General features: G+C 37.0%; 1 protein-coding gene across 2 annotated transcripts in view; it reads left to right on the plus strand.

Annotated features, from left to right (window-relative positions):
• The window catches only part of DNAH14 (dynein axonemal heavy chain 14), a 575377-nt gene that overhangs the window by 488878 nt on the left and 73897 nt on the right, over positions 1 to 12602 (plus strand). For both annotated transcript variants that reach the window (XM_030936505.1, XM_030936506.1), the window contains 4 exons: positions 3208 to 3438; positions 3984 to 4105; positions 6464 to 6708; positions 12174 to 12592. In XM_030936505.1, the coding sequence (XP_030792365.1) occupies positions 3208 to 3438; positions 3984 to 4105; positions 6464 to 6708; positions 12174 to 12592 (1017 nt within the window). The remainder of the gene's footprint in view (positions 1 to 3207; positions 3439 to 3983; positions 4106 to 6463; positions 6709 to 12173; positions 12593 to 12602) is intronic.

Genomic DNA, 12602 nt, shown 5'->3' on the forward strand with positions numbered 1-12602 from the left:
GAGGATCACATGAGCCCAAGAGATCAAGGCTGCAGTGAGCTATGATGGTGCCCTTGCATTCCAGCCTAGGCTACTGAGAGAAGACCCTGTCTCTAAAAGAAAAAACAATTGTCTTGCTTTGTTACACAAAGGATTTTATCTGTCTTAGCAAATATGACACTTTTAGCAAACCCAAGAATAAGATTAATTTTCCTCTCAGAAAACAGTTTATTTTTCAATATTATCCATTATTAACTTTTGTACAGCCACAGCTTGAGAACAGCAGTAGTAATTGTAATGATAGATCACAATAATTGCAATGACTGCACGTGCACAATGGTGGCACATGCCTATAGTCCTAACTACTTAGGAGGCTGAGGTGGAAGGATCACTTGAGTCCAGGAGGTCAAGGCTGCAGTGAGGCATGATCATGCCATTGCACTCCAGCATGGGAGACAGGCCAAGTCTCTGTCTCTCTCTCTCTACATATATATGTGTGGGTGTGTGTATATATATTATATATATGTATACATATAGCATATGTGTATACTATATATGTAGAGAGACCTCAAGAAATCCTCATAAAGTTATGACTATACATATATACTATAAATACATAATGTATATACATATATACACATATGTACATATGTACATGCATGCATGTGTTATGTGTGTACATACATATATATGTATACCTATATGTATACATAGATATATACATACATATATATTCATACTTATACATATATGTATATGACTATATATGTATATATGTAGAGAGACCTCAAGCAATCCTCATATATAAAGTTATAAGACTATATAACAGTATAAACCAAAACACAAAATAGAAAACATACATTATTTATAAAATAAAACATACGTTATTTACAAAAGACACATCTAAAACATAAAGAAAAGTTGAGAGTCAGAAATGGGAGAGAATTTACCATAGATTACAAAAACAAAAGGACAAAATAGATGTTAAGGCATAAAAGGATTACTAGACTTAAGCTCACTTTACAATAGGAATTTAATTCTCCAAGCAAATGTTAACAATTCTAAATTTGTACCTAATAACATGATCTCAAATAATATAAAGCAAATATTAAAAGAACTATAGGGAAAAAATAGACAAATCTACAATCATAGTGAAGGATTTTAATACCCTTCTTTCTGTAACTCAGAACAAGCACACAAAATCGGTAAGAATAGAGAAGCTTTGAACAATATCAACAAATGGACTGAATGGGAATATATAGAGCACCGTAGCCTATACCTGCAGCTGACACATTATATGCAAACACATATAGAAGTGCCAAAATTGACCATATAACAGGCCACAAATCAAGTTTGACCAAAGGTCAGAGGACTGAACTCCTACAGAACATGGCATCTGATCAAAGTGTAGTTAAGTCAATAATTAAAAGATACTTTGAAAATCCCCATGTTTTTGAAATTAGGAAATATACTCCTAAGATAACTGCAGAATAAAATTGAAATCAGAAACTTTAAAATGATACACTGGTGAAAGATTTTCTTTTGAGATTGGGAAGATGACAAAGGGATGTTCACTATCTCCACTTGTGTTTACTGGAGAGTCTGGGCAGTGAAGTAAGGCAAGGGGAAAAAAGATATTAGCATTGAATAAAAACATAAATTTTTGGAGGTGATATATTATATACTTATAAAATCCAAGAGAACCTATAGATATATCATGAGAATTAATAAACATTTAGCAAACTTTCTGAAATTAACAAAGTCAAATTGCATTTCTCTTCAGCAACAGTAGTGTACAATGTTTTTAGATACCAATGACCTAAAATGGTATCTAAAACACATCTTTTGCACATCAGAATGAATCTCAAAAATGTGAAAAATTTATAGAAAGAAAACTATAAAATACTGAGATGCATTTTAAGAAACTTAAATAAATGAAGAGTTATACCAAGTTGATGAATTGGAAAACTCAATATTCTAAAGTTACTAGACTGACCTATAGATTCAGTGTAATCCCATATATATATACATATATACATACATATATACACATATACATATATGTATAAGACTACACATATATATGTATATACATAGAGAGACCTCAAGCAACACAACAACAGGAATTAAAGCCAGACACAGAAAAAGATGGAAGATTTCACTTATCTACAGTTCAAAAATAAGCAAAACTAAACTATCATGTTTAGGAATACATATGTAGGTAAAATAATAAAGAAAAGCATAAAAGTCAGGAGAATGATTCATTTTTGAAAATAGAAACTCTTCTTTGCTATTGGGCTCAGGGCATGTTTCTCTCACCACAATCATGTTTACTCCTGTCTTCTTTGCCTGTATTCAGATGCAATCTACACTCCAATCAATAGCAATACTTGTATTTTTCAGGATTCTTCATCATCTGTCCTATTTCCTTTTACATAGAATTTGAGAGCATGCAGTTCTTCACAGGCATAAATGAAAAAACTTTCCTCTGTTCCCAAACTAAAAAGTATGTTTGGCTTCTCCTGGGGAGACCCCTGCTACCTTTTGCTGGAGGGTTTGCTTGGTGTCCTGTTTCTACTCTTACCTCCATAGGCTTCTTGGCCTTTTTCTCCCAACCTGCTGATACTGCCATGAAATTGGAGTGGCAGGAAAAGAGAGGCCATGTAAAGAGTCAAAGCTTATCAGGCTTGAAGTCAGCTTCTGAGTCAAATGGTAGCTCTGCTTCTTATTCTGACAGTATAACCTTAGGCAAGTATCTAACATCTTTTAGCCTCAGTTCCTCCATCTTAGAAATAAGGGTTATTATAGTAATTTCACTACCTAGTATATATGTATGTGTGGTTGGCAGTTGGTAGGTGCAAAATAGAGTAGCTGTTATTATATTTGTATAATTCTGTATTATTGCATATTTCATATATGCATTAGAGTCTAAGAGCCTTAGAAGCAGGTGCTGTATCTTATTTCCTTTGTGTCCCCCATGGCATCTTTGTTGTGATGGGCATTATAATGTCCTTATTGTTGAACACAAAAATGTAATTTAGTGCATAATTACTCACCTTCCCAAAAATTTCATATCTGTTTCTTTAAACTGTTCATTTCCATAGCATTTTTAAACATTATTTCTTTTTCTGAAGGCTGTGATTCTATAGGATCTTTTAGTACCCTGTAGGATACTAAAGATGTGAAGACATTTACAAAATAGTGAAAGTACTAATGATTTCATTGCAGATCAGCCGATGGCATAATCAGGGACTACCTCATGGTCAGTATTCAGTAGAGAATGCCATCTTGATCAAGAATGGCCAGCAGTGGCCACTGCTGATTGACCCACATAAGCAAGCTCACAACTGGATCCGTCAGATGGAAGGATCCAGGCTGCAGAAGCTCTCCATTGAAGACAGCAATTACACCAAAAAAATTGAAAATGCTATGAAGACAGGAGGGAGTGTCCTCCTGCAGGTAAGTGGGCAGTATGGCTTAATTTCTCTTGCAGCTGATACATATGTTGTATGCACTGAGCATAAAGGCTAAAAGTTTTCAGTGACACATAACTGTCAGGGGAAAAATAATAACAGACATACACACATATGTACTTAGAGACAGAGAGTGAGTTTTCAATGCTCAGTTCTCTTACAGCTGTCTTTCACTGGAGTCCAGATATTTAATAAAACAAATTTTTTAATTTTAATTTTTGTTGGTACATAGTAGGTGTATATAGTTATGGGGTATATGAGATGTTTTTGAAACAGGCATACAATGTGTAATCACATCATGCAGAAAGGGGTATCCATTCCCTTGAGCATTATCTTTTGCTACAAACAATCCAATTATACTCTTAGTTATTTTTAAATGTACAATTAAATTATTATTGACTATAGTCACCCTGTTGTGCTATGAAATACTAGGTCTTATTCATTCTTTCTAACTCAACATTTAAATGTTTTAATGCTGCTTTTTTTTTTTTCAAGATGATTTTTCTTATTTTTGTCTATTGGGTTTTTCAGAATCTCCTTGAGACATTAGCTCCAGGCTTAAAGGCAATTCTGAAAAAGGATATCTATCAGAAAAAAGGACACTATTTCATAAGGGTTGGTGACGCTGAGATCGAATACAATTCAAATTTTAGGTAATGTGCCACAGCTAAATTGAGTCAAATGTGTATGCTTTTTAAGATAAGTAATATTGAATGCCTTGTATTCAGTCCTGTTAAGCTTCTACATGGAGGAAAAAGTAAGATTGTCTTTGGAATATTCTGTTTGTTTTTGTGTTGGCAGAAGTATTCATCAGTATACAGAAAAGATAACCGATTTGTATCAAGTCACTCCAAACCAACACTTTTCAAACTGTGTATGATGAAACCTGTGGGTTTTATGAGGAGTTTTCAGAAGCTATGCAGAGAGGAGCAAGCAAGAAGCCTGGTTCTGCTTCATCTGGAGAAGCTCTATTTGTTCTGTTTGCCTAACATTTTATTTGGGCAAGAAAAGTTTCTGCCTTTTAAACACACACACACACACACACACACACACACACACACACACACAAAATCTATATTTAATATCTAGAGCAAAAAGAGATTTTTGCCTAGGAAAGTAAAAAGCATTATATCCATGTTCCCAGCAGTAAAGGGACTCCAAGAAATGGACTCGCACTAGCCAATTTCACACAGCACTGTTACATAGATTTGATTACCATAAAAATGTGACTCCCAAGAAATAAGATGTTTGAATTGTTCATGGGCATTCTCTCCTTGCAGGCAAAGCCACAGGAAAGGCCATTTATAATAAGAGCCTTGCTGGGTAAGCAAGTAATTGGCAAAGGAAACTAGAAGACTTTAGCCATCATTAGCCTGGTGCTTTTAACTTATTCCCAGGAATTCTGACGTACTGACTCCTTACCAAGCGGTGCTGACTCAAACCTGTTGGTCAGTTTGTCCTCTCCCCTGTGCAGGGCTGCAGTCTCTCATGAAATTATTACTCCTTAGAATTCTGTCTTCTGTGGCTGGGCGTGGTGGTGCACACCTGTAATCCCAGCACTTTGGGAAGCTGAGGCAGGTGGATCACCTGAGGTCAGGAGTTCAAGACCAGCCTGACCAACATGGTGAAACCCCTGTCTCTACTAAATAAAAAAAAAAAAAAAAAAAAAAAAAAAAAAAAAAATTACTTAGGTGTGGTGGCGCATGCCTGTAATCCCAGCTACTTGGGAGTCTGAGGCAGGAGAATCGCTTTAACCTGGGAGGCGAAGGTTGCACCTGGGAGCCAAGATCGCACCATTGCACTCCAGCCTGGGCAACAAGAGCGAAACTCTGTCTGAAATAATAATAATGATAATAACAATTCTCTCTTCTGTTAATAAAACAGTTTCCAAAGTATGCTCCTCAAAACATTTCCATGCTGTAATAGGTGTCACTCAAAAAAGAGATCCCAGGGCTTCTTAAAGTATGCTAAAGGTAACAGTCCTATAGGACTTAAAACCCCTTTATTCACCAAACCCTCTCCAGAAAATAGTGTTGTATAGACTACACTTTGGAAAACACTGCATTAACCCATTCTTTTTTCTTGCTGGATATAATTTGTTTGATTAAGTAACAGCGCTAAAAATGCTAATGAAGTAACAGTGCTAAAAATGCTAATTTTCCTGAGTAGATAACCCGGTCCCCATGTTAGGAATGTGTGTTGAGAAGGTGCTGGAGGGCACTGTTGTAGAGGGCAGGCTTCAGTGATGGACCTCACTCTGTCACTTTCTGGCCATGTGATATGGGCAATTTATTTAATACCATTAAGCTTCAATTTCACTCTTCATAAAGTGGAATGAAGAATTGTCTCTGCTTTATTAATCTGCCCACTCTTCACTATGACTGCCACTGACACCACCCTGCTCCACGCCACCATTATTTCTCACATGTTACCCAGTCTCCCAGCTTCCCTCTTGCTCCTCTGCCTCTCCTCCCAGGCTATTCTCAAGATGGCTGCTACATCTTAGGTACAATGTACACTGCTCAGGTGATGGGTGCACCGAAATTTCAGACTTCACCACCATACAATTCATCCATGTAGCTTTACCCCTAAAGCTATTGAAATTTAAAAAAAAAAAAAAAAAATGATAGCTGCTAGAGAAGTCTGATTTAAAAAGACCTTGTCACTCCTCCAATCCCTCCATTGGCTTCTCAACTCACTAAGGGTAAAAACCATGGTTTTTACAATGATCTAGTGGCAAGTCAAAACTTCTACTGTTTAACATTTTCTGTACTCTGTCCTTATGTGTAAACTAAACATAGTATGTACACAGTCTGTGGTTGTATTTTTTTAAGACTTCAATGCAAATGTATTCATATAGTATACATTGAAAGTGTACTTTGTATACAAAACTGAAAAACACTAAAAATCTTGTGTACTTCCAGGAAAAATGCTTTATGTATTTTTAAATAAATTGTTCATTTTTTTCTTCTATATGTTCTTTGAATAACTGGTGCCTTTCTCATGTTTAGGTTATACTTATCTACAGAAATAGACAACCCCCATTTTCTTCCATCAGTTTATAACTTTGTTACTATGATCAACTTCACCGTAACATTCCAAGGTTTGCAAGATCAACTCTTGTCTACTGTGGTAACTCATGAAGTTCCTCATTTAGAAGATCAGCGTTCCAAGTTACTGGAGAGTATTTCCCTTGATGCCGTAACTCTTGAAGAACTAGAGGAAAAAACATTAAATTTACTGCAGAAAGCACAAGGTAAGTCAAGATATTTAGTAATAGTAAGAGATCTTTGCAATGGATAGAATAAAAAGTTATGAGAACCAAATTTTGAATTTGAGCCAAAAATACCAAATCTCCATTTCCACCAGATAACTGATAAAGGTAGGTGAATCACCCCATTTCTAAACTTAAACATTGTGAATTTCGGTGTTCCTCAGTTCCACTTTTGCTTTAGCTCATTGTGTTGTAGAACATTTGCCACCCTGTAACTGGTATGAGTTGTAAGACAAATTTTACAGAGTCTAGTTAGTTCCCCCCATGTCTGTACTTCAGTGAAGTACAGACATCTGTTATAGGTCTCAAGTTAGATTACAGAGACTGAATGATTGGGCTTTCCCCAAGTATTAATAACGAAAAGATATTTTATTTTTTATTTATTTTTTATTTAGACAGTCTCACCCCATCACCCAGGCTGGAGTGCAGTGGCGCAATCTCGGTTCACTGCAACCTAAGTCTCCTGGGTTCCAGCGATTCTCCTGCCTCAACTTCCTGAGTACCTGGGATTAGCAGCGCATGCCACCACACCCGACTTAATAACTAAAAGATATTTTAAAAGCAAACAATCCAGTGACTTTTATATATCCCATTAAAACATGCTGTTGGCCGGGCACGGTGGCTCACGCCTGTAATCCCAACACTTTGGGAGGCCGAAGCAGGCGGATCACCCGAGGTCATGAGTTGGAGACCAGCCTGACCAACATGGAGAAACCCCGTCTCTACTAAAAATACAAAATTAGCCGGGCTTGGTGGTGCATGCCTGTAATCCCAGCTACTCAGGAGGCTGAGACAGGAGAATCGCTTGAACCCAGAAGGTGGAGGTTGTGGTGAGTCAAGATGGCGCCACTGCACTCCAGCCTGGGTTAAGAAGAATGAAACTCCATCTAAAAAAAAAAAAGACTGTTAATTAAAGTAGCAGTAGAAATTATTTTCCTCTCCAGCACAAAAAAATCTTTACTGCATCTAAACTTAAAGAAACATAAATTCCTGAGTCACACTGATGTAGGCCCCTAACTCGACTGTGATAAAATACAGTTTATCTAACAATGGACTGCCTTTCTGTTTTAACTTGTGACTCATTGGAACTTGAAGGTTTCTCAAACACTTTAGTCCTCAAGAGTATGTATAGAAATCATCTGTAGAGTTTAATACTTTTCTTTCTTTTTGAAAAATACAAATGCCCAGTGGCTACTGCCACAGACTTACTGAATCTGAACTTCCACACATTGGGCCCTCGCTTATGTTTATTTTTGAAGCTCTCTACACAATTATTATGTCCACTTCTGATTACATATTATTTGTCTAATCTAAAGCCCATGGTCTGAAATGCAAGTCCATTGTTACCAGATACTGTACTAAAACAAATTAAAAGCTAGTTTTTTTTAAAAAGGCAAAATTTTACCAATAGTAATAATTAAGAACATAAGTTTTGAAAGATGAGGAAACCAAGTTTGATAGGGCATGAAGCACCCATACCTTGGGAGCAATACTGACCATTTCAAACATAAAAGAACCCAGGGAATTAAAAACAAAACAAACAAAAACTACTTGATGATGAAGTCTCACCGGCTGAGCAATCAGAATCAGAAAGTGGAAGGAAACCTGAGTGCAGTTGCCTCACAGTTCATGCAGAGAAGCCAATCCATCCTGTTTGAAATTAAAAATGTATTTTTATTTTTTAAAATAGAGATTGAATTCTTTCATTGCTTTCATCATCTTTTCTTATAATCTTAGAATAATGTTTTAGAAACTAATATATATTATATTCAAGAAATGTTTATCTGAGATTCAGCAATTCTATTGATTCTTTTTCTTAATTCCAGTAAAGGTAAATTTACTAGTTACTTAAAACACAGTATTTATAGTAGGATCCATTTCTCATAAACACACACACACACACATATTCTGTCTATTTATCAATCCATTTACTTACCCTTCTATCTGCACATATGTATAGAGAGAGATACTTTAGATGATGTTACCTATGTGTTAACACTGGAACTTTTGGGGCAGTGATGCCATGGGTGTCACCCCCAACCCTCACAGCCTGGGTCCACATTTGCCCGCTTGCCCCTCCTCTCGGCCAGTGCTCACAGGTGCTACTACGTGGTAGCCCATTCCTTATTATCCACAGCTGGAACCACATTCACCGTGCTGCCTTGGACTTCCCGGAAGCAAGACAGATCTGCCTGTCTTGTATCAGTGCAATGCCTTGTATCAGTGCAGTGATGAATTTGAGCCGTTCCCACATTGTGGTTACACACCTTTCTCCACCGAAAGGATGTGGCTCCCCACTGTTAGACGTTTACCTTAATATTGACATTTCTTCCCTAACAAATTGCTGCAAGTAACAGCACCTTGCTGAGACCTGTGGCCGAAACAAGAATAACTGTGATGAGGAGTTCCAATGTTGCCTCTGTAAGGTCTGCTAAGATGTGCAGAAAACACTGACTTGTTCAGCATGTTCTTAACCTTTGACAAAGAACTTACATTTTTACGGCATACAACTGCCTTAGTTTGGGGAAATGATTAAGACCTTAGGAGACTTTACATTTTGTTTAAAACCTCAAACAAACAAAAGCTTCAGTAGGGAGAGTAGTGGGGAGGGCATGCCTTTCCTCCTAGGATCCTCCTGAGTGTTGCTGCCTTAGCATGCCATTGTCTTGACTCAATTCCAAAAAGAGATATGTGTTAAATGGAGAATTTTTAAGACAAATAAGTCTGTAACTCAATTTTTGCAGCCATGTTTACAAAAAAAAGAGCTCAAATTTAATTATATCTTATATTAGAAATACAGGCAAATCCTCATTTAGAAGCATATTTTTATTATGAAATGTTAAATACACATTTATGCCTGGAGGACCTGACTTTATTCCTTTTCAATGTTAATTATACCTAATAAGCTGTTTCTTTATAACACATGAATAAATTGTGCTTCTAGTAATAAGGCTAACTACATGGACAAGGCTTCTGTATCTGTTTTTTGTTTTTTGTTTTTTGGTTTTCTTGTAAGACTGGAGCCATTGGCTGGTAACTCCTTAGGGAGCAAAACATCTAAGTATTATATAATATACATAGAAGGTGACAATCAAGATTCAGAAGCACAGCCACTCCCATTTTATGAACCACTCATATAACAAGTCATATTTTGCTATAAACTTCACCTGAATTGAACAAAAGATGGATTTCATGAGCTAAATGAAAAGGTGTTTAAGATAACACTCATTACAGCACTATATGCTTTTATTGTGCCTTTGCTGTTTATTCTCTACCATTTGTTCCTTGTAGTAGAGTCTGGGTATTTTTTAAAGACTGTGATCTTTGAGTAATAGTGTTTTCAGTAAAAATTGTTCTGGAAAAAAACTAAATTAAGAGACACCTTGATTATATGCATAGGTTTTCCTCCTCCTTTCCAGGATTTAGTAAAACTAGGCTTTTCGTTTGTTTGTTTGTTTTTTAACTTTTAAGTTCAGGGCTACAAGTGCAGGTTTGTTACATAGGTAAGCTTGTGTCATGGGGATTTGTTGTACAGATTATTTCATCACTCAGGTATTAAGCCTAGTACCCATTAGTTATTTTTCCTGATCCTCTCCCTTCTACTACTCATCACCCTCTAATAGGTTCCTGTATATGTTGTTCCCCTCTATGTGTCCATGTGTTCTCATCATTTAGCTCCCACTTACAAGTGAAAACATGGAGTGTTTAGTTTTCTGTTTCTGTGTTAGTTTGCTGAGGATAATGGCCTCCAGTTCCACCCATGTCCCTGCAAAGGACATGATCTTGTTCTTTTTTATGGCTGCATCGTATGTACCACATTTTCTTCATCCAGTCTATCACTGATGGGCATTTAGGCTGATTACATGCCTTTGCTATTGTGAATAGTGAAAACTAGCCATTCTTATGTTTATTTATTTATTTATTGAGACGGTGTTTCGCTCCGTTGCCAGGCTGGAGTACAGTGGCACAATCTCAGCTCACTGCAACCTCCACCTCCCAGCGATTCTCCTGCCTCAGCCTCCCAAGTAGCTGGGACTACAGGCACGCACCACCACACCCAGCGAATTTTTGTATTTTTAGTAGAGAAGGGATTTCACCATGTTGGCCAGGATGGTCTCGATCTCCTCACCTCATGATCCACCCATCTCGGCTTCCCAAAGTGCTGAGATTACAGTTGTAAGCTACCCATTGCACCTGGCCGAAAACTAGCCATTCTTATTGCCTCTTATTTTCTCTTTGGTGTGACTGCCCAACCTCTGTGGGAAATGGTGTGGTAGGGTGAGTACTGTGAGAGGTGGTCCATGAGTTAGGTCCAGACATTCCTGTAAAAGCTTCACCTGCATCAATAAGAATATGGTACACAGATTGTGGAATATGCTAATTTCATTATTCCCAGCAATAGTCATATCAAGCTGAAATACTGTGCTTAGTTCTGGATGCCACATTTTTAAAAGGCTCGTTTCAAACTAAAATGTGTCCAAGGGCAAGAATCAAAGAGGGCTCTAAAAATCATATCATAAGAAAAAAGCAGTTGAGGAAAATGGGGATGTTTAGCCCATAAAACAGAAGAGTTTATAATGGAAACCTGAGAGCTCCCTTAAATATGTGAAGGGAATAGATTTATTATTTGTACTTTCTAGAGAAGTGCTTTTTCAAAAGGTGAGTTGCAATCTATTAGTGGGTTGAGAAATAAATGTCATTGGCCATGATCAGTTTCATATGTTTAATAAAATAGAATACAAAATATCAGAACACATCACGTGAAATAATGGCATACTTGTTATTTTTTGAAAATTGATTTTAATATTCTGTGTGTATAGTGGGTCATACTGTAAATGTATTCCTTATCATGGAATGGTTACTTATTATATGCCTGTAATAAAAATAGGATCCACCAATACTAAAGTAATATAAAGAAGAGATGAGGGAGTGGGAAGTGAGGTGTACATACTATTAATCAAAATCCTTTTTTTTTTTTTTTTTTTTTTTTTTGGGACGGAGTCTCGCACTGTCGCCCAGGCTGGAGTGCAGTGGCCGGATCTCAGCTCACTACTGCAAGCTCCGCCTCCCAAGTTCACACCATTCTCCTGCCTCAGCCTCCCGAGTAGCTGGGACTACAGGCACCTGACACCACACCTGGCTAGTTTTTTGTATTTTTTTAGTAGAAACAGGGTTTCACTGTGTTAGCCAGGATGGTCTCAATCTCCTGACCTCGTGATCCGCCCGTCTTGGCCTCCTAAAGTGCTGGGATTACAGGCTTGAGCCACTGCGCCCAGCCTCAAATTCTTATTAGAAATATTACCTAACTTCATTTAAGAGCCCATGTCCGACATAAAGCCAATAAGAAACCAAGAGTAAAAACCCTTACACAAAGAGTGCAGAGTGAGGAAATAGCCATTTACTGTTACAATAGTCTTTATTTAACTTCACTTTTTGTTTGTCTTTAGGATACGTATTAGATGATGAAGAAATTATAGATACCTTAAGAAAATCCAAAATGACATCAAATGAAATTTCAAAGCGCATCGAAGCAACAAAAAAAGCTGAAAGTGAAATTGAAGCAATACGTAAAAACTATCTCCCCATTGCAACCCGAGGTGCCCTGCTCTACTTTCTAGTAGCTGGTCTCACGCAAATCAACTACATGTACCAGTTCTCCCTAGACTGGTTTCATCAGGTTTTTGTTTTGTCAGTAGTTTCCAAAAGCAAAGAACAAGAACATAGTTTTAAAAGGGAGAAAGTGTCTCCAAAAGAAGTTCATGAGATTATAAATATTTCAAAAGAACCCACCTTGGAAAATGAGAAAAATCTCTTAGATAAGCATATTAAAAGTGCAATAGATGTGTTGACAAAAAGTATTTTTAAGGTGAGACATT

The sequence above is a fragment of the Rhinopithecus roxellana genome, chromosome 8 (genome assembly GCF_007565055.1).
Source record: "Rhinopithecus roxellana isolate Shanxi Qingling chromosome 8, ASM756505v1, whole genome shotgun sequence".
NCBI classification, from domain to species: Eukaryota; Metazoa; Chordata; class Mammalia; order Primates; family Cercopithecidae; genus Rhinopithecus; species Rhinopithecus roxellana.